The sequence below is a fragment of the Rhamphochromis longiceps genome, linkage group LG4 (genome assembly GCF_057381845.1).
Source record: "Rhamphochromis longiceps isolate RC_006_pf linkage group LG4, R_longiceps_female_GT1.1, whole genome shotgun sequence".
NCBI lineage: Eukaryota > Metazoa > Chordata > Actinopteri > Cichliformes > Cichlidae > Rhamphochromis > Rhamphochromis longiceps.
Window position 1 is genome coordinate 5944212 of NC_140560.1, and position 22338 is coordinate 5966549.

The following is a 22338-nucleotide window of genomic DNA, read 5'->3' on the forward strand; positions in this document are numbered from 1 at the left end:
GGAGATGGGAATAAACTGAAAATGCAGCTTTATTGCTGGAGGAAAGATTCACGAAATAAAACTTACAAAAACAAAACTCTAAACCGAGGTGCTGGAGGACAGGACATTACAAACACACAGCAAGTTGAGGGTACGACACGACACTGACACAAAGAAACACAGGGCTTAAATACACAGATAGCAGTAATCAAGGGATGAGAGACAGGAGGGGAACACACCTGGGAGAAATCACAGCTGATGAGACAGGGGAAACGTAAACCTGAGCACACTCACATACGACACAGACCTTCACAATAAAACAGGAAACTCAGACACATGGAACCAGACAAGACATTGAACTAAACAGATTCACAAACAGAAGGGGTGACACCATAGACAGACAGATACAGACGCAGACTCAGAGGCAGACCGAAAATAACACGTAGAACTCAAACAACAATAATAATCATGATAATAAATTGGAAAATGATAATAATAAACTTAAAGCGCTGGGTCACCGACCCAGGACCATGACACAACCTTGCATCACTGCTGAGTGCAACACGGATACCACACATCCCTGCCTATTGTGGTTTCATTAAAGCACGGAAACTATTTTGCTAGATCAAGTTACAAAAACTAAGTTTAGCAAAAAAAACAAACAAACAACTAAACGTTTGATTTGAGTAATATCGATTATGCTTGGTTAGGGACAGACACAAAGAGTACTTTTTCACATAGTTTTGGGTTAAATGTAACATGCTAAACAGACATTACATCTAAAGGTAATGAAAGCAGCACAATCCATGACATTAAAATGGTAAATGGCCTGTATTTATATAGTGCTTTACTAGTCCCTAAGGACCCCAAAGCGCTTTACATATCCAGTCATCCACCCATTCACACACACATTCACACACTGACATTACTTAGCTTAAAAACAGTTACACATAAACATTTTATGCAATACTTCATTCCTAAAAATAAACAAAGGACTGAAACAAAAGATTTGCCATACAATAATAATATTGATGTTAATGCGATGGAATACGATTTTGTTATCATATACAAATGCTGTTTCTGTTCATGGTTTCCATCCGCTGTCTGTTACAAAATGAAGGATTTATTTTCAGAGATTCCAGTATCATTTAATTATTCATTTATTTGTCTGACATGTTAAAGTTGGAACCTCTGGAGCAATGTAAAAGGCAATCGTAGGAAGTTAAAATGACATTTAATCTTATTTGGTGACAAGAGCAAATTAGCAAATATGAAACTATGGCTGCTGTATAAATAATGAATTTAAAGAAAAGGAGAATACAATTTTTATGTAAATATAGTGGTAATATGTTTAGGTTCCAACTTTGTTTAGTTGAAAATCATTCATTATTACTTAAACATGAATAAAAACAACATAAAATATTTAAACAACCTTGCCCCTTGACTTTTCTCCCAGATAACACCTTGCACACGTCTATAACTTTTGTTCAGCTTTGCTCTTTCCTCCTTTTTTCCCTTTTTTCTTACCACATTTTGACCCTAAAAATGTGTTATTATGAAACTAAGCTATGATCAAACATTTGCCCTTCCCTGCGCTTTAATATCCTAACGTTACCTCCGGATTTGGCCGAAATTAAGGGCTCGGGGAGCCGCCTGCTGTCCTCGGGTAATTTCAGTGACGCTCCAGGGTGACGCGCATGTATGGGCGTCACAGGCGCTCCTGATAGTAGGAGGAGAAGTTCGGTTAGAGAAGCTCCTCAGTAATCGCACACACGGTTTAGTGTCAGGTAACCTGCTCGCCATGGCAAACCGCTATCTCTCAGTCCTGCTCGTGCTGATCCTGCTACTCCTTCCGCTGCCGCACGGTCCGGCGCGCGTGGCGGTTGCTGCGGAATACTCCAAAACCGACTTGGACTACGAGTTCGGCGACTACAGGGGGAAGTGGTGTATCGACGACCACGGCTTCGTGTACAGCATCGGAGAGGTTTACTACCCGAGCCCTACGTCGTGTCCATGCACATGCACCATCGACGGCCCAGTATGCGTCCGACCCAAGTGTCCTCGCATCCACCCCCGGTGCACGCGGATCAGGTATAAAGCGTGCTGCCCGGTGTGCGAGGCTATGGCCAGAGTCTGTGTCTACGGAGGCAAAACATACAGGCTGCTGGAGGAGTTCAGGGTGAGAAATAGCCAAACTTCTGAATAACTCCTCCGATCCATGTCCCAGCCACAAGTTCATAATATTACAACCCTGTTGATGTGTTCCATGCTAGTAGGGATCCTCTCTCAATCCAGATGTTTTTCCATCACCTACTTATAATAAAGTTCATAAATTATTGTTTCCTTTTTTGCCGCTCAGTAAAATAGTGTATTTTCTCCTCTTCTTGCAGCTGCATGACACATGTAAAGCATAGAATGTTTTGTATAGCATCCTCGCTGTGTCACTGTGATGTTTTCTAAAAGTGTTCCAAAGAAATAAGCAACACGTTTACAGGAAAAAAAAATAAAGGTTTACAGGGTTTGGGGAGTGGGGGGGATTTTTGGTTTTGTTTTGTTGTTTCACAACACTTATTCAAACTAGTTCAGAATGTGCAAACTTTAGATACACAGCCCTTATATGCCTTATTTTACAGAACACAGCTGTTTTTGCCAGAATAGTTTTAATGCATGCAGTAATACTATACGTCATCATGTCACTGATACATTTTTCATTGGTAATACATAATCATGTAATATGAAATTACCAACTCATCTAAAACCAGAGGGGGAAAAAACAAAACAAAAAACAGCAAATTTGCAACATGCTTGAATAACTTTGGGATGAAAGGTGAAATGTTAAATTCTTAATTTTCAGGTCATTGAGTAAATGTCTAGAAAAAAGATTTTCCTTGTTGCAGTGATTCATTATCTCGAACTTCTGTAAACTCCTCCGACAACCAAATTCAAACCCTTCCTGCTGTTGCAGGTTGTTTGGCCCAATTTATGATTGTTTGAAGGCTTACACGAATAAGCTAATGAAGTAACCTACAATAAATTCCATAAATATGTTTTAGATATACACTCAATAACTACTTTTGACATTGACTCAACAAGGTGACATTCCTCAGAGGTTTTGGTCTAGACTGACATGATAACATTTAAAAGCTGCACATCCATGATGCCTATCTCCTGTTCCACCACATCACAAAGGTGCTTTATTGGACAGAGCGCTGGTGAATGTGGAAGCCATTTGAGTACACTGAACCTTTTTTAATGTTCAAGAAACCATTTGAGTGGTGTGAGCTTTGTGACATGTGATGTGTAGGGAGATGTGTAGACTGTAGTCTCAAGGTGATGGACATTGGTCAGGAACAATATTCAGATAGGTGCTGGCATTTAAATAATACTGGGCTGGTACTGGGAAATCCAAAGTGTGCAAAGAAATGATCCCCCCGTACTAACACACCACCCTATTACAGAAGCATTAAACTGTTGATAGAGGGCAGGATGGGTCCAGGATGGGTTTGCTGCCCAGAGCACTAGCACTTTAAAAAAAAGGATGCCTTTTTTTAACATTCTGAAGGCACCAGAATGTTAAAGAAAAAGCAACTCTAACCCTACCATTGTTACGCATCTTTATTTTGAGACCATGCAGACTATCCAAATGTTAACATGTAATAATGATGTTCACGCTTACCTGTGTGTTTCAGCTGTCAAGGTGTGAGCGATGTCGCTGTGAGCCCAACAGAGAGGTGTACTGCAGCATTTCAGAGTGCCCAGCCCCACACTGCGTTAACCCCACCTACGAACCCAACCACTGCTGCCCCATATGTAAGACCGGTGAGAGTCACTCAGGTTCAAAGTGTTTCTTTCTCTTTGCCTCATAAAGATCTGCTTCAGTATCAGCTTTGCATACATTATGTTGCATAATCGTGTAAACTGGGAGAATATCATGAAAATTTAAATCCCCTTCTTGCAAACAAAAAGAAACAAATATGGATTTATTCGTAACTCAAAAAGTCTTTAGAAAACACGCTAAGACTTCCTGTTTGGCAAGTGATCGTATATTAAAATGCATTCACAAGTTTCACAGTTGTTTTTCTTAAAGACTCTAGTTTCAGTGGGCAGATTGTGTTCATAATGTTATGTTACCATAAGTGCAATTTAAGCTTCCCATCGAGTGTTACACAAAATCAGCAGCCTTTGGCCTTCTACCTTATATAATGTCTCTCTTACCAAACATAATGACAGTAAAAGTGACTCCAAATCTGAGCTTGTCCACAGTTTGTAGTTAAATCGAAAACCTTTGTAAATACAAAGGGTGTTGGTGTAATGATTATGAAATATCTTCAGATATGCCAAAACTGATAATTTGCTGTAAGCTTTCTCCATTAGGTCTCCCAATACCAACCAGATAGACAGCAAATAGACAGCCCCATGGATTGGCCCATTGTCACCAACAGCTGATTTACTTTTTTGAGCCAGGATCGGGTCAATATCTGATCCAAATATTGGATTGGTGCTCCCCTAGTACTTACCAAAACTTTTCAGATCGCTTCTTTTGCTCTCTGTAGTAAATGTAATCATTAAAACTAAGCTTAAATTTTTATTAAGGAATGGACGATAGCAAGAGTTGTATAAAGTCATTTGTAATGCTCTGTGTTCTCAGTTATAGATTGCAGTTTTCTTAGCCGATTGACCAGTGGTTTTTTTCCTCATTCTCATTTCCTTAAAAGAACTGAAATTGACAGCATATATAAACAAACTTAACTTTTTTTTTTAATGCTAATGCTTTTTAAATTTCGTAAAATAAATTATTAAATTTTAGATTTTCCCTCAAACTGCAGTTACAGGATCTTCTCTTAACCTTCATCCTACTGACTTGGGTGCATGCAGACCCCAGAAAGATATTTGCTGTCATTTATCTTAGGTGGGTTTTTTTTAATCATTCCAAATTTTTATGACTTTGTCATTCATTTTGTTCGTAATGATGTTCTCCCTTGATTAGTACTGTTGTAATATATTTGGGTATTCCCCGGGACCTAACACACTCAAAAGTACCAAATTCTGCCAAGCAGGTTTAATAAATGGCATTATTTATTGAGATATTGTTGCCCATAAAGCGTATATCAGTATTATATAGTATCAAATAGCTGGTAGGAACTTTCTATTGTTCATTTTAAAGAAAAAAAACTCAATTACTGCACATCATCTGGATGGGAAACTTTCCAGACTGGAAATTATCTGAAAATTTGAGCCTGATCTCCATGACACAATCGGGGTGTGCCCCAATCCCCAGTCTGAGCATCAATGACCCTCAATGGAGTGAGGAGTCAGTAAAACTATTCACTCACTCATCCAAATTGATGAATTCAGAATAAGAAATAACTCATAGTCATCCACGCCCCTTCTTCTTTCGCTCCTTCCATCTTCCTTCTTCCTCCCCCCCCCCCCCCCCCCCCTTTTTTTATGGCGCTTTTCAAGTCATTATTATTCTCAGACCACCTGCTCACATTAATACACAAGTATTGGGGGGACTAGAAGCAAGGTGGGTCTTGAATGATTGGTACGTCCGGCTATTGGATGACCCCATCTACATCCCGAACCCCTGCCCTCCACTTCTCTTCCTTTGCGGAAGCATTTTGAAGTTGGGACCATGGAGTTCTGGGCTGCCCCCAGACCTGATCAGAGGGAGTCAACCAATGTGTAAAATGCTCTTATCCTATTGAGAAATGATTCTCTGAATCCAAATTTCTCAAATATTGCAAACAGGAATTTACAGTTGACTTTGTCAAATACTTTTTCTGTATCGAGTGATACAATTAGAGTGTTACTTTTTTGATACTGTGAAAGCATTAAGTTAAATAGTTTATGAGTGTTTATAGATGAATGGCTTTGATGAAACCTGTCTGGTCAGGATGGATAAGTGCTGGAATTACTTTCTCAAAGCAGGATGCTAGGACCTTGCTTATATTTGTAATGTCTTTATTTACCAGAGAAAGTGGTGTATAACTAGTTGACTGAGTGAGATCTTTATTCGGTTTTAACAACAGTATTCGTGATAGGAGGAATTCTAGAGGTAATCATAAATTTATCTGTCATTCTTATAAATAGTGGGAACAAGGTTGGCCAAAAATGTTTGTAGGACCCAGCAGGGACTCCATCTGGGCCAGGTGCCTTATTATTGGGGATTTGATTAAGAGTACAGAATAGTTCTTCTAGAGCAATAGGTTTATCCAACATCCTAACTTGGTCTTGTGTTAAATGAGCCAGATCTATAGCACTAAGAAATTTGTGAATATCTTCCATATTCGAGTCATGGTCAGAAGTGTACAGATTCATGTCAAACGTCCTAAAAACATTATTTATATCTTTAAGATTACGAAATGGTTTCCCTGCTAAGTCTTTGATAACTGTAATTGTTGTTTTTTCTTTATTTTGCTTAAGTAGGTTTGCCAGATATTTGCCTGATTTATTATTGCATTGAAATTTGTCATGTCTCCAACTGGCAATCTGATGGACGAGCAGAGATTTTGCCAGGGGAATGGTACTTGTCTGACTGCATTATTCTAAGTGTAAAGTTTGGTGGAGGGGTATTATGGAGTTGGGCTCAACTACTTATTTCCATTAAAAGGAACTTTTAATGCTTCATCATACCAAGATGTATTTGACAGTTTCAAGCTCCCGACTATGTAGGAATAGTTCCAACATGACAACATGACCAGTGCACAAAGCATGGTCCAAAATGACCTCGTTTCAGGCATTCGTGTAGTCAATTCAGGTTGCTCAGGTTGTCTGCCTGGTCTTAGAGTCCTGGTCTACTGCTCTATTAATAAGAAGTTGGTTCTTTGGCCCTCTGGTGTTTTTTCCAATGCCTTTCTGAACTGTGGTTACATACTGACTAATGCACCTACTCAGCTTGGTAGCTACAATGTTGACAGGAGCTGCCATGTGTGGGAGAGGCAGGTAATTGGCCAGTAATTTCATGATGGCGTGCCCTTGTGAGCATCCTTCATGATCAGGATTGTCTACCCTTTGTTAGCCAGTCTAGATGAGTACCTGCTGTTAGCCACCTCCTTTGTGCTTCCTATCATCTGTGGACTGCCGTTAGCTTCTTCAGAGGTAGGCATGGATCATGTCTCAGTTAAAAAAATGAAAATCCTTCTGTGCTACCCTGATTTTGGCTTCCAGCCTTCTTGTCCACGAGGATCTATATCTACATATATCCTTGATCTTGTACCCTAGTACTTGTAGGATTACCGTACTACAGAAGAAGTGACTCGCATCAAGAAACCTTACCAGTGGCTGGACAAAGCCATAGAGGGTGGGGTCTATCACACAAGGCAAGTTCCAAGGCGCAGGCTGTGCAAAGATCTAGAGACAATCCAGCACATAAGCGCAGGGTGCAAGATGCTAGCAGGAAGGGCATGGAACACCATGAGCTAAGATCCTGTGAGACTTGCAGATTAGATTAGATTAGATTAGATAGAACTTTATTAATCCCTCGGGTGGGTTCCTCTGGGAAATTCGATTTCCAAAAAAGCACAGCACCAACAGAAGTTACAGAGTTACAGAATATTATATATATATATATATATATAATACACACACACACACACACACACATATATATATATAAATACAGAGACAATATAAATAAAATATACGAAGGGGATAAATAGAATAAATAGGAATAAAAATAAAAATACAAGTGAATTGCACATTTCAAGTATTGAGTCTATTGCACCGTTGACTATTTACAAAAGTATTGCACAAAAGGTATTGCACAGTGAGGTGAAGAGGCACTACAGCTTAGTTGTTCCCCCCTCCTTTGTATAGACAGACAAACTAGTGGTGGCTAACCCACTTGACATAGTAGTGGTGGACAAGCAGAGAAAGATGGCTGTAGTGATAGATGTAGCTCTACCCAGTAGCTAAAAAAAATGGTAAATGGAACCACTATGCGCAGGACCCTCAAGCGCTCAGGCCCATGGTAGTGGGATAGAGAACCCAAACTAGGATAAAGGCTGTCTACAGGTCGAGTAGGGACATTTTTTTTTTGTGAGGGAATATGAGCATCAGAAATATGAGCAAGAGACACATAGCCCACAAAATCCATACCTGGACGTTGCCTGCATTAACAAAGTCTGTATCAGATGTTAAGGAACTAGGGCACATTGATGAGAAGTGGGCTACTGAAACAATAAAGCATAAGAAGACGAGGAATGAGAATAGGGAGCTGTTGGCATGCTACTACACTATGCTGCAATAGCAGCGGAAGGAGTTACATGACGAGAAATATGGATTCTTTTACACCCAACAACTAGACTAACATCGAAAAAACTAGTAGCTCAGTAGTCCAACATCTGGAAGAAGCAACTGCTATCACAACTATGACAAGACTCATGACGTACAACATAAATGCTACAGCAAGGGGGACCCAGGACATCAGGTCGGGTGGAGGTATCATCATCCCCTGGGTTGGGGTGAGGTTGGGTAATGCAAGAACAGTTGCAAGTTTCTTGGGTTTTTCTCTTTATCTATTGTTGTAGGGTCTACCTTACAATATAAAGCGCCTTGAGGCAACTGTTGTTGTGATTTGGCGCTATATAAATAACATTGAATTGAAGTTCTAATTAAACATGGACATTAAATTACTTACAAACTCAGTGCATGCTTTTATACAGCTTATCAGTGCTTTTGGACATTTTTTCATAACAGTTCTGTTTAAAATGTTGCTGTCTGAATGTTTTCCCCATTCCCAGCTGTCATTTGTTTCATCTATGTGTACATCCACTCTCCTCTGTGCTGTTATATCCCATCTCACTGACTTTATCCTCATGCGCGCGCACACACACACACACACACACACACACACACACACACACACACACACACACACACACACACACACACACACACACACACACACACATATTTAAGCTGTTGATCCCAGTGTGCACTATAGTAAGAGCGGTCATTGTGACAGTCAGTATGTTCACCCTGGAGCTCTCAGAAGCTGCACTGGTTATGTCACATCACACACCCTGCAGCTTATACAGTCATTCCCGTTATGTCACTCAGACTTTCATTGCTACTGGCTTTGAAACACTGGTGCATCAGTGTGTGTGTGTGTGTGTGTGTGTGTGTGTGTGTGTGTGTGTGTGTGTGTGTGTGTGTGGGAGAGTTTGAGCTCTTTTGTAGCAGTGGGTATATTAGCTTTGCTTTTATATGTTGCCTTAATTATAGAATAAATTGGACATGGAAAGCAGTTAAAAGGTGAAAAAAAAAAACCCAACAGGAACATGCACATAAACATGCTTTGCTGTTGCCTTGCTCTTGGTGTCTAAAGGCAGTTGCAGTTAAGTTGAACCTTCTATTTTTACTGCTTCAGTTCTGCACAGACAGCGGGACAGATGGTTCAGTTTGTTGCGTCACTGTTTTCTTAATTTATTTATTTTTTTCCTTACTACTGCCAAATTCCCTTATGTCAGCTGTGCTTTATTGGATGCCATCAGATCTGGCATTAGATGAACTGTACTTCCTGTGCTCCTGCTGGTTGGGGTTGGTAATTGTTTCTCAGGTAGCCGCCAAATAAAGGAGCCCCATCTGTGAATAAGGAATGCAAATCAAAGGCAGGCTGTTTGCATTATTTAGTCAGTAATTACTATCCCACATAATTTGTAACTGCGATTTTGTTGTTGCTTTAATATGATATAGACCTGAGAGATATTAGAGGGCATTCATTTATCTTTTGGGAAGAGAGACTTCTTAAACTAAAATAGTAAATCAATAGTAAAACTGCTGTATGCAAGAAAATTGACATAATTTAAACGAAACAGGAAAAACAATAATTTTAACAGGTAATATTAAAATAAAATAAAAAAACAACTATATTTAGACCTGTGTTGCAATGGAAAAAAAACATTTCACTGTGTGCTTGTTTGTTTTGAGCACACTAGCAAGCCATGATAATATTTTTTTAACTGAATAATTCACAAAGCATCAAGCATACAGCTAATACTGACAGTGCTGAGGTGGGTGGTTGGTGGGTTGTAGCTTGGGAGTGGACCCCCATATCAAATTGGGGTTAAAGCCCTATAATAACCTACAGCCAGATTTGTCTGTAATTACAGATCTGAGACTTAAAATATGCAAGAATGGAGTTATTTATTCTTTAGGTTTATGATTATTTTTAAAAGTAAACCCTACTTGAAAACAATGAGACCAAAGGTACGGTCCCATTAGAGAGACAGCCGGCATGTTTCACAAGCGATAACCTCGACTACAGAGGAAGGATACGCTCTTCTATGAACTCGTTCACTGTTTGATGACGGAAACGACAATAAAATGTTAACTGTCATTATAGGTCCCAACTGTTTTGCTGGGAACAGGGTGATCCCAGCAGGGGAGCGTGTGAACATTGACGAGCGAACAGTATGCTACTGCACCTACCGGGATGGGACATGGCACACCCACCCCCATGCCACCTGTGAACAGCGCCCACAGCCCAGCCCAACACAGAGCACCCGCACTGAGGCCCCCAGCGACAAGGACAGCAAAGGGAAGGGAGGGAGGCCATTTATTCCCAGACTGGATGTAATACCTTGAATTTTAATTTGTTAGATAAATTTATCAGAGGCAGAGTCACTCTTGAGGTACAAATCAACTCATGAGTCTGCTAAACTTCAACTTTTAGAGCACCACATAAAATGTATTGTTCAGAATCTAGCTTAATTATCCAAATAGAACAGCTTCTCCATATGGAAAAGATATATATAAATCTTATAAAGTTTGTATCTGTCTTGTGTCTGTCTTGAAAAGCATATAAGAGTGAAAACAGATATAAGATCCCTTGAAAAATTATATAATGAAACTTGTATGTTTTGGATACTTACTAAAACAATGTATGAAAGTAATGAGAAAGTGGCCACTTTCATGAGTAAATCATATAAGTTTTCACTATTTCTTTTCCATATGGGTCGGTTCTTCTACCTGAATTCAAGATCTAAAGTTAACTTGTTGGGAAATAAAACAAATTGGTTCCCATTTCTTTCTGGGAAATGGCACATCTTAAGTCCACACAATGGGAACTTCACATAGCTTGGCCAAAATTCTGACTTGTAGTGAAGGTGGCTCCCTGGAAATTTAAACTCTTTTTCCACTACAGCATTGGGTAAGCTCTACTGTATATTTAAAAACAAAAACCCCCACTAAGCTGCTTCTGTTTGGCGTTGGTGAAATAAAAGTGAAACTGTAAAATAATCAAAGAGATGTTTAGTGTCAAGTGTAGAAATGGAGCTGGTTGGCAAGACCATTGGGAAAGAAGTTATATTGACAGTAGAAACCCAAACAAGAAAATAGAATACACAACTCTGAGACAGCTTGAAACAAATGCCCAAGAAAGTGGTTAATATCCTATCTTACTCAGTCCATTACTTTATTCAAACCTGAACTGCTGTCATACAAAATGACTGAAGAATTGACACTCTAGCCTTTTGATCAAATACAGTAAATGTAAGCTTTTTTTTCAGATGTAAAGACCAGGAATTTTTTTTGAGATACCGCACAGCCAAAGAAATTCTACTGTAAACACATGCTCATTTAATGGATTTTCTTGTCTTACTGTATTGTTGAACACTGCTGAAGACATCAAACTGTTAAATTTCACTATTAAGAAGTCATGAAGACCTACAGATTTTACAAATATCTTCAAGTAGTTCCCACAAATGCTTTTGGTGGCTGTGTTCTCTTAAACTCTGTGCTCCTACTCATTTCAAGCCATCTCAGATGCATGGGCCATTCTCCTGAAAAATAGATGATTGTCCAGGAAGTTCAGAGCAGACTGTATGCTGTGTTAATGGAGAATAATGTCCATCTAGCAAAACTTGAAAAGACACTGAAAATATCTTGAAGAAAACTTGAGTTGCCATGGATGACACAGCATTTCTGACACACAGTAGTAATACTAGAATGACACCATCCTAAACCAGTCCAGAGTAGACCGACTGTGCCACACATTTTAAGTATGCTGAGATTTGGTTGTTTATGAAAAATAAAAAATAGCATTGAAATTTCCTTTTACATGAGATTGGATAAAAAAAAAATTAAAATACACTTTTCTTATTTCTACACCTCTGTGGCAGCAGTACTAACCTATGTGTTGCCCTAGTATGTGGGAACAAAACTCTTAAGAAGCCCATTACCAAGAATAGACATGAGTATCCAATCAAAACCATTTTATAAACCAGTAGGTAAACTTAAAGTAGTTGATAGTTTAATTGGATTCATTGGTTTAATTGAAGGCTTTATAACGATCAAAAAAAAGTTGTACTTCCCAATTTTAAACTAATTTAGACATAAAGGGGCATTTCTAGAGCAATGCTGTTTGATGAGCTGTGGTTTCTCTAACCCATCTTTGCAGCAGAAAGAATCTCTTAAACTTCAGGTTTCCCAAACTGAATGACTTTCATATCTTAAAGTAATGTTGAACTGTTGTTTATTAGTTGTTATTAGCCATTAGCAAAGCCATTCTAGAAGCTTTGTCTGCTTTATCCAGTCCAAAACCAGTTTTGATCCATGTTTAGCATTACCCTCCTGTTGGAACATTCTGTTGTATCCAGCAAAACAGCCTGAGAGCATACTGCCACCACCATGCTCGATAGTTGGTATATTTGCAGAGGTTTTAAAGCCTCCAAACACCACAGTGATCCAAAACCTGTCCTACTGTACAGTGACACTGACATTATAGCAGTTTCCAAGACTCAGGCAGACTTGAGCCTTGGTTGTTCTTGAATATCCTAACCAATTTCTTCACCTGAGTGCAGGATAGGGTCTTCTTCTACAACTTGGCGGTGATGACACATCCAAACAACTTGTACCTACACAAAATTGTTCAAACTGATGATCTTGGAATCTGCAGATGTTTATAAATGGCTCCAAGACACCTTCCCAAGTTGTGTAACTCTGTAATTCTCCTTTCTTAGACTTTCCAGTTGTTCTGCATATTTGTCAATTCAATGATTGTTGTCATATAACTTCCTCTATGCTGGTAAAGAGAAAGTCAATTATGATCGATAATGAGAATAGCTCTTGAAGTTGAAAGACAAAAGTGAATGTGTGTATATATTTTAGCCTGTATATATAATTTTGACCACAAATGAGCCACGAGAAACCATCTCGTGGCTCATTTGACAAGTATTCCCGTCACCTCGCTCCAGGAAAGACTTTATTCCGGTCTCACTTTGCTTCTCTCCCTCAGTGTTTTAGTGAGGAGGATTATGTGAGGTTATCACTAGTTCTGTTTTCTAAAAACAAAATAAATTCAAAGTTGTGTACTAAATATTTTTTAAAACATTAAAGATGTATGCCCTGCAATTATTATACCAGGGGAAAAGAACAATTCAAAGAAATTGTTAAGGCTCAAAATATAAAGTATGTAAACTTCTGACCACAACTGTGCATTCTACAGCTAGATAGCTTTGCACTGTCTGCTTATTTGTCAGGCATTTTATGTCCATTGTGTCACTAACCTCTTGCATTAACACTTCCAAGTTCTTTTACTAAACCTGCAGGTACACAGGCTACATGACCACAGCTGAACGTTCACCTACACATACACAGTATTATCTGTACCTTTGTTAAGCGCCACTTTTTCACAACTGAAACTGTATGCAGACATACTGTCACAGTGAAGTGCGGGAAAATGCAATGTTTTTCTTTTCTTTGTACCTCAGACTGATTGACTTTGGAACATGGGCATGATGAAGGCATCTATGACAGAGGAAACATGCTATATGCAGATGGTAGTGTGGCTTCCATCTGCCAAGCAGTGAGGTGCCAGGGATGTCCAAGTACAGCAGACAGAACTGAAAATGGCCGAGCAGGAAAGCACATTTATACACTAACTGAAAAAGGATGGTGTACACATGCATGCCAATTCACAGGTCACCTCCACTGTATATTCAAAACTCTATTAATGCCACACTCCTATAAAGAAGTCCACTAGGGGAAGATTTCATTCACGGTTAGGTGGTGACAGCTAGACACTGTAAAAACACATTTTGAAGTGTATTCCTCTTTATTAATTTTGTGTGGCTTCTATCCCATCCTCATGTCGGCTGTAAAATTCACCCCTCACGAGTTAGTTTGTTTTGATTTAAATTCTCCAGTCAGGTTCAAAGTTTAGACTTCTCCCTACAGCTGTAGTCTTGACATTTTTGTTAACAACATCTTTGTTGGCCCTAGTGTATCTAATGTGAGGAACGGCAAGGGGTACCAGCTCTCAGTCATGTACATACTGAATATAAAAGAAAAATAAACTTCATATTACCAAAAAAGTTCTGAGCATGTACTTGACTCTTTATGAATATTAAAACACAACAATAAGAGCCTTTTCTGTAATAGTCTTAACATTTTGGACCGAAAGGTAAATGAAACAACCAAGACACATCTCAATAACAAGTTTTTATTGAAAACAAACAGGTGCAGGGTTCAGCTCAGGCTATGCTGCCAGCATTGGAGGCAATCCTGGGCCACAGGTCAGCACACTCTTTGGCCACTGGGCCTGTGATGGCAGAACCTGTAGACACACACACACGAAGGAACATAAGTCCCGATACTTGTGTTATTTTAAAAGCTTAAAAAATAAACTGATTTTACAATGGAGAGGCATAAAAGTTAGGCAAATTGATAAGGTGGTGTTATTTTCATTACTGGGAGCACATCATTTGGGTCAAACATAACATTAACCAATACATTAAAAGAAAAAGTTGTACTGAGTATTTATAAATTGTCTCATCCCTGATTGAGATCAGTCAGCCACAGTGGGGTCGCTGCCGTCTCACCCACAGTGATGAAATCAATATTCCCTTCTACGACAACTCACCGAGCCACTGAGCAGACAAAGCAAGTGCTTTTGGAAGGGCAAATATGCGCCTGTCATGACCACACACCAATCACCTCCCTGTACAGCGCGCATGAATGCCACACCACGTTTCAAAAACCCACCTTTCATTTCTCCTTTGTTGTTTACTATGACACCCGCGTTGTCTTCAAAATAGAGAAACACGCCATCTTTTCGTCTATACGACTTCCGCTGCCGTATCACCACCGCAGGATGCACTGTGGAGAGGGGAACAAGGTTAATTTGAGCTTAAAATGAAAAACTAAAAACCATATTTGAACAACTTTCTGCAACTGAAACTGGCAACTTATATTTAGACATTTAAAGACTGCAGATGGCGACGGTAGTTCCTGCTCTGCTCTAGGGATCTTCCAGCTGGAAGGCTACTCCAACCAGAACCTGTAAACACGTTTCACTAAACTAAAGCTAAACAGGCAAAGAGGAATACAGTCACCAGCTTCACTGTTAATGGATCCACCGCTCCTTATTGTTTAGTTATCTATCATTGAGAAATGACTGCTTCTGCAGGAAAGCAGCTTAAATGACATTTAATAATTAGTTTATGAAAGTGTGTGCAACGCTGCAAACAGAACCTACATGTCTGGTGAAGACTGTATGACGACCAGTTTCCCACTTACCTTTCTTCCTGAGCTCTGGCTTGCCTTTCTTGACTGTGGCCATGACCATGTCACCAACTCCAGCAGCAGGAAGACGGTTCAGACGCCCCTTGATGCCTTTCACAGAGATGATGTACAGGTTCTTGGCACCTGAAAAACACAGTAAGAAACACCATAATGAGAACAGAGGACAGGGTGGCAGAAAATAAGATCTACTCCCATTCCGGTTTATGATAAATTCACTTTGTCAGCTTGTCTCATCCCTGATTGAGATCAGTCAGCCACAGTGGGGTCGCTGCCGTCTCACCCACAGTGATGAAATCAATATTCCCTTCTACGACAACTCACCGAGCCACTGAGCAGACAAAGCAAGTGCTTTTGGAAGGGGCGGACAGAAGGAACCAACTGGTAGCCATTTTCCCAGTGCTTCACTAGGGCTGTTCGATATAACGATATATCGCATGACGATATAAAAACATCTATCGTTTCATTTTACACTATAGTTTGTTTTGTGGTGTCGCAAAATAAACTGTTTACGGCAATATTTTTTCATTATTTTGATGTCACTGTAGTGGCTATATTAATGTCTTAAAGTTCTCTCTTTCTCTTATATTTAATATAACCACACTACGGACAGACAAGCGCCTGTTTCTATGCGTTGTCGTTAGTAACAACGACGGTAAAACTATCGCGTGTCCGCTTGTTTATTTTCTACATAAATCTTTCACAATAAAACTGAAGATCCTGTTGAGACTTTTCAAAAATAAACTGAATCACGTGAAAGAGTATGCAGAGTATTTACGGGTGAGAAGCAAAAAAAGGGCCGCCAGGTGCTAAAAAATAAACCTTAGACTCAAACGTTAGAACAGGCTTTTCCCTGCAGCACGCCGTGTAATAAATACAAAGAAAACGCCGGCCGTTTCAACTTATATCTAAAAATGTATCGTTTCATGCATCGGTTAAAACACTCGACTCCAGGTACACGACGCCCAGCTAGAAACACTTCACACAAGTCAAGCTGCCCGAGATTCACAGAATTCACAGAAAATGTTACAATTTTGTGATTTGTATCGTTATCGGGACGATAGATGTCTTATATTGGGATACGAGATTTTGGTCATATCGCAAAGCCCTACCTGTCACTGTAGTTTCACTTTTAAACAACAGTGCTATGTTTATGCACAGGTTCACATAATGTGAGATGCAGTTACTCAAAGTTCTGAAACAGTTTCTTTTTCTGCCAAGTACTTTTTAAATTGGTTCTAAAAAACAACATACCTTCAGTGTCTAATTACTTTACCCCCCAAGGTAAATTAATTGGACACTGCTACCAATCGTGCCCATTAATCTACATATTAATCCAAGTTCAACTTCAACAACATGTTTTTGAGTATAGATTTTAAGTCAGGTGAGCCTTCAGGTACAATCAAGTACAATCAAACAGTCAAAAGCATTCTGTCTAGAAAAAGTGGAAACAAAAGAACCATGTTGGGTGAGATCTTAGTTTTCAGAAAACCTCTCTCCTTAGACCTGACACACTGATGCTTTACATGTTAATTTTCACACAGAGGTTAAATAAAAAAATCTCAAATAATCCATTTATATGCATTAGTCAGTATGGTAGATACCATGTATTCCAAGTCGTCACTTATATTTAATGATAAAGCTGCTTCCAGGACAACAAAAGCAGACTTATTCAGTGCAAACATCAGCAGGTATAAGCAACAAGGATTAAAACAATATCTTTCAATAAGAAAGAGTACAATGATTATATTTGCTAATGTGTTTTATTAGCCTTTTGTGATCATTACTCTGCAAACAACTGCTTTAGGAAAAAAAACACTATGAAGTTACAGGGAATAACGAGTAAGGGGTTTCTTCTCTACACAGGGCAATACCAAGGAAGTGGGAGGTTTATCGCCATTCCAAGCAGTAAGAAATTAATCCAGGTTTCCAGTACATTCATCATTGAGCAGCACATGGTTCTCTATAGCCAAGTTAAAATTAAGCAGTTTCACATAACTTTCAAAATTTGAAAGAAAAAAACAAACCAACCCTGAGATTTACCAACTTTGTCCTTTTGTGATACTTTTAGTTTGAACTATTTACAACAACAAAATCAGAAGGAGCACACCAAATAAACTAGTTCACATACAGGGAAGAATGGTGTGGTCAGTCTTAGTGAAAAGATAACAGCTCAACATCAAAAACAGCAAGTTTTAGGCTGGATCTTAAATTCCCTTCAATCACTTAAGAGTTTAAGACCGTATTGTATAGAAAAGGTGAACAAGAGAAGCAAAAGTCAACAGGAGTCAACCTGACACAGCAACGAGTTACCACAGACCTACCTGTGTTGTCCGCGCAGTTGATAACTGCTCCTACTGGGAGACCCAGGGAGATGCGGAACTTGGCTCCAGAGGAACCACCACGTCCTGCAGGAAAAGAAACATGCTCGAGTAAGAATCATTTCTACCTGACAAATTGGGCATTTGTGATTCAAACTCAGAGGAAAGATATTTCAAATGTAAGTATTTACCATGAGTGCCCTTGTGTACTTAGTGACACTGAAATCCCTGACTTACGATAGCGCTTTAATCATCACATAGGTCCATTTTAGGAGCGAATGTCACATTTGAGAAATCTACACACCCACTGTAATACATAAGCAGCAAGCTACAGCATGCTTTACTGAAGCTTGTAACGCAGCATGAATATGACCTTTGATCAGGACACAATGATGGTTAAAATTCAGAGAAGCCAAATCTAAAGGAACGTCTAACCTTAAGGATATTACAAATACACAACTTTTTACAATTCTGTTTAATTTCGAAGCTACAAAACACGTAAACACTTTAAACCCTATTTTCCATTCACTGGGTTAAGAGTAATGACACGTAGTAACCAAGAGCTAAAACTACATTGAACCTCACGCATTTTCCCTTTTGCTCAATAAGAGTTTGTTTCAAATGTGGCAGCTCCAATTTATCTACAATTCACGCTTGGTGTGCACCGGCTCTGCTTAGCTTTCCCGGCTAGCCCTGATCACCACAAATAAATTCACTTCATTGGCACACTTTCAGGTCAGGAAGCATCGTTATAACTCACTTAAAAACAAAGACCTTATCACCACACAGAAGGCTAAAGTGTGTGGAAGAAAATGCGACTAGCTCGTACACATTTTCCGCCTCTAGCATTTCTCGCTTCAGTAATACATGGCGCTGAACGAAAAACATGGCTTCCTTCAATTCCCATCTCAACCGCGATCTTTATAAAATCGCTAACTTTTGTCATAATTTCAAAACTAGTCCCACAAAAACATTGATTTAGCTTCTCTATCACACATAAACAACTATATACGCTGTAGCTCGTCTTAGAAAGAGCAGATGGAGGTGGATTTTATAAAGCAACTCTCATACCTCTCTTAGACATTGCTGCAGCACGGAAAGAGGAAGGCGGAGAAAGGAATTGTGGGTAATAAAGCTGAACAGAAGTTCCTCCGGGTCAGGGTGACGAGACGCGTTGCGTTCAAGAACAGTCGGGAAAATTCACCAAACACATTTGGTGTTTACGTTATTTTTTGCGTCTACGATAGAAAATCGAACTGGATCACAAAGTGATGTTATACTTATTAGTCTCGCGTGTTTTAAAAACACTGTTTACCTTAGTTTCCCAGTGTTTCTTCTTTTGTAAGTCCAATTTTATTATTATTATTATTATTATTATTATTATTATTATTATTATTATTATTATTATTATTATTATTATTATTAGAATCAAATTATTTACTTGTTTACCTAAACAATTTACCTGGCCGTTATATGTAGTTCCCGTTTAATTCGGTCTTGGGAAAGGGTTGAAAAATTGTTTTAACGGTTTCGGATAGAAATGTAGTTGTACAATCATTTGTTTGGACTGCTAAGAGGTGACACTGTTGTACTTATTGTTGTGCTTTATGAATACATTTTTTGTTTGAAAAATCCTGTGGTTAAAATTAATTATCATTTTATATCATTCATCATTTGTTACTGAATCATAATGAATCAGAACAGATCACTGACACAACAACGTCCTCGTCTGTGCGTGTTCTCTGTTTAAAAACGTCAGTCTGTTACATTAAGACTTTAATTACATTTCATGAATATAATTAAGCAAAGAACTCAAGGATATTACATTGTAATCGACATGATGGGACAACAGAAATTAATTTAAACTCAGATGTGCATCTTTCTAAAAAGAAAAAAAAAGAAAAAAATAGAATATCACAAATTGTTAAAACTGATGGTTTATGAGGCTACATGTATATCTTTGCTTTTTTCTTTCTTCTGGCCTCTTGGGGGCAGCAGAAGCTTGTTGAGATAATATGAAGAATCATCAGTGGTCTGGATTGGACTGGTAATCCAGCCCAGGGTAGATGCAGTTGTAGGCCGTTGGGTCAATATGATTTTTCACCTAACTTCAAACCTAAACAAGAAAACCAGCATAGTCAGAGTGTTAAGAGCGGTTAAAGAAATACCTAGAAATAAGTTGTGATATTTTCAGTGATCTCCAGTAGAGATTGTAATTATCTGGCCTCTGCTGTTGTTCTTTGCGGATTTAGCCACCTGAATTCATCAAGAAATAACCAAATATTACACAAGCTATCATGGCTGATTTCCAGCACTTAGACAGTACAAAAGGAGTATAATGATGGAAATCAGTGAGTGAATCTACTCAAAAAGTTCTTTAAGCAGGGCTATGTGACTATTTGTCTGTCCCCATCATCTAGCAGACTGTGGGCATTTAGTAGTGAGTGCTGGGCGTATCCCCCCCATCACTGGCTTAAATCAGTTTCTGTTAACCTGTTGTGGTTATACCCCAAGGATCAGAGACTTGGAGCCTTTGAATAGAGACTTCTGTACAGAGGTAATCTAATGTTTACGCCATTTTACAACACAGCTCACCATTATAAAGAGTTTCTAAGTGTTTTAAGGGTTTTTACTTTCAAATCCAAAAGCAACCTCTATAATAGTGATTACCAGGCTGCAAAGGTACTGCAGGTAAACTGCAGTAACAAGGGAAATTCAGTTTGAAATTATTAACATGTTAAGTTACATTTTTTTTAGAAATGTATCTATTTACATAAAAAGTGAATTAAAACTTGTAATAAGAGGTTGTTAGTTAGTTATATTACTCTTTATTCTCGCCTAAATTTACAGCTCTTGCACTAAAGTAAGGTATTCAAGTTGCAGGTGTGTTGCACACTTGTCTTAACATTTTGCATATGAATGGGAAACATTAGCAATTTATATTAGCAATTTACAACTATAAGCCTGTGTTGTTTATGACAGTTTTAAAAAAAAATAACATTTCCAAGTAAATGCATCACTTTCTCTTGTTTTTTGATTAGAGTGCAGATTTAAGATGGCTTTCTGACTTTCCTTGACCTTGGGGATAGCTGCTCTGTAATATTCTATGTATACAATTTGGACCTGTGTGAACAATAGTCCCATAATGCACGGTGTTGGTGACGTCTTGATCCCCAGTTCAGGGTTAGGGTTGCTGCCTCTCTCCCCTTCTGTTCATTCTGTACACAAATGAGTGTCGCAGCAATTTCACGAACAGACATATCCTGAAGTTTGCTGACGACACAGTGATCGTCAGTCTTCTAGTGGGGGATGAGTCAGGCCATGGACAGGTTGTAGATGATTTTGTGAATTGGTGTGATGAGTCCTTCCTTTCACTTAATGTGTCAAAAACTAAAGACATGATTGTTGATTTTAGGAAGTCCTCTTATAGCTCATCACCTACTATCATTAAAACTGCCGATATTGGGATAGTTGAGAGATATAAATATCTAGGTGTGGTACTCGACCATAAACTGTGTTTTGAATCTCATGTTGATGCCACTACTAAAAAGTTCAACAAAGACTGTTCTTTTTAAGGAAAATGAGATCTTTTAATGTCTCATCTGAGATGTTGTCTTTGTTTTATAGAAGTTTTATCAAATCTGTGATGTCTTTTTGTATCGCTGCCTGGTTTGGTAACCTGACGGTGAAGAATAAGCATCGGTTGGGACTTCTGGTAAAAACTGCTAGCAAAATTTCAGGGCGCTGGCAAGATGGACTTTTGGCCATTTACAATAGAAATGTGCTTAGAAAGGCTCATTCTATTATTAATTGTTTGAACCATCCACTTCACAGTGAGTTTGAGTTGTTGCCTTACAGCCGCCGTTTTAGAGTACCTGTGAGGAAGACTAAAAGACTCTTTTATCCCCACTGCATCTTGTCTCCTCAATGGCAAATAACTGTCCTTGGACTTTCTATCACTATTATTGTCATTATTATTTTATAGTATTGTTCTGTTTATTTATATCCTGCTGCTAAACTAATTTCCCCTTGTGGGACAATAAAGAAATTGAATTGAATTGGTTTGTGCTCCAGTGGGTGTTGAGAGTTAAGCCTTTTAGTACTGATCCATATGCACTGGTTTATGGTACAAATCAGTTTTTAAATGCCCTTCATTACTGATGGAAATCTCGCAGTCTAAAAAGGCTATCCTGTCATTCTTTGCCCTAGTTCCTAATTCTGGTTTTCCAGAGACCACCTACATGATTCCGTGTCAGCATGGAGTCCAATCCAGAAATAGTTGAGAGTCTTTGTGAACTTTCTTATTCTGAGCATGTCTTGGTCCATCTCTATTGTTGCCAGGTCTGTATATATGGTCTGGCACTGTCCCTGCTCTTGATTTGGAATGTATGTCCTTTTATATCAGCATGAAGGTTTTGTCCTAGTGAAGAACAGCATGACCTTTTGGTGGAGGTCAGCCATATTTGTTTACAAAAATAAGAAAATATTTGAATAATTACATCCTTCTAACAAT

General features: G+C 38.8%; 2 protein-coding genes across 4 annotated transcripts; one reads left to right on the forward strand and one right to left on the reverse strand.

Annotated features, from left to right (window-relative positions):
• Positions 1-1696: 1696 nt before the first annotated feature.
• On the forward strand, positions 1697-14381 carry LOC146670907 (von Willebrand factor C domain-containing protein 2-like). Of its 3 annotated transcripts, XM_085403017.1 has the most exons (4): positions 1697-2158; positions 3669-3798; positions 10328-10557; positions 13695-14381. In XM_085403017.1, the coding sequence occupies exons 1-4, from the start codon at positions 1781-1783 to the stop codon at positions 13701-13703; spliced, it is 747 nt and encodes a 248-aa protein (XP_085259143.1). In that variant the 5' UTR covers positions 1697-1780; the 3' UTR covers positions 13704-14381. The 3 variants fall into 3 exon arrangements, with proteins under 3 accessions (XP_085259143.1, XP_085259142.1, XP_085259144.1); XM_085403016.1 differs by having other exon boundaries at positions 10328-14381; XM_085403018.1 differs by having other exon boundaries at positions 3669-3789; positions 10328-14381.
• A 30-nt stretch (positions 14382-14411) lies between these two features.
• rpl23 (ribosomal protein L23) lies at positions 14412-18970 on the reverse strand. Its single transcript, XM_085403019.1, has 5 exons — positions 18897-18970; positions 17829-17912; positions 15502-15630; positions 14968-15081; positions 14412-14539 (listed from the first exon to the last, which is right to left on the reverse strand). The coding sequence occupies exons 1-5, from the start codon at positions 18907-18909 to the stop codon at positions 14457-14459; spliced, it is 423 nt and encodes a 140-aa protein (XP_085259145.1). The 5' UTR covers positions 18910-18970; the 3' UTR covers positions 14412-14456.
• Between the last annotated feature and the right edge of the window lie 3368 nt (positions 18971-22338).

Coding starts and splice junctions, on each gene's coding strand:
- LOC146670907 (XM_085403016.1), top strand. CDS start 1,781: ATGGCAAACCGCTATCTCTCAGTCCTGCTCGTGCTGATCCTGCTACTC. Junction 2,159..3,668: donor GGCTGCTGGAGGAGTTCAGG/GTGAGAAATAGC, acceptor TGTGTGTTTCAG/CTGTCAAGGTGTGAGCGATG. Junction 3,799..10,327: donor CTGCCCCATATGTAAGACCG/GTGAGAGTCACT, acceptor CTGTCATTATAG/GTCCCAACTGTTTTGCTGGG.
- rpl23 (XM_085403019.1), bottom strand. Junction 15,631..17,828: donor CAACTGCGCGGACAACACAG/GTAGGTCTGTGG, acceptor TGTGTTTTTCAG/GTGCCAAGAACCTGTACATC. Junction 14,540..14,967: donor CAACAAAGGAGAAATGAAAG/GTGGGTTTTTGA, acceptor GTGTGTCTACAG/GTTCTGCCATCACAGGCCCA.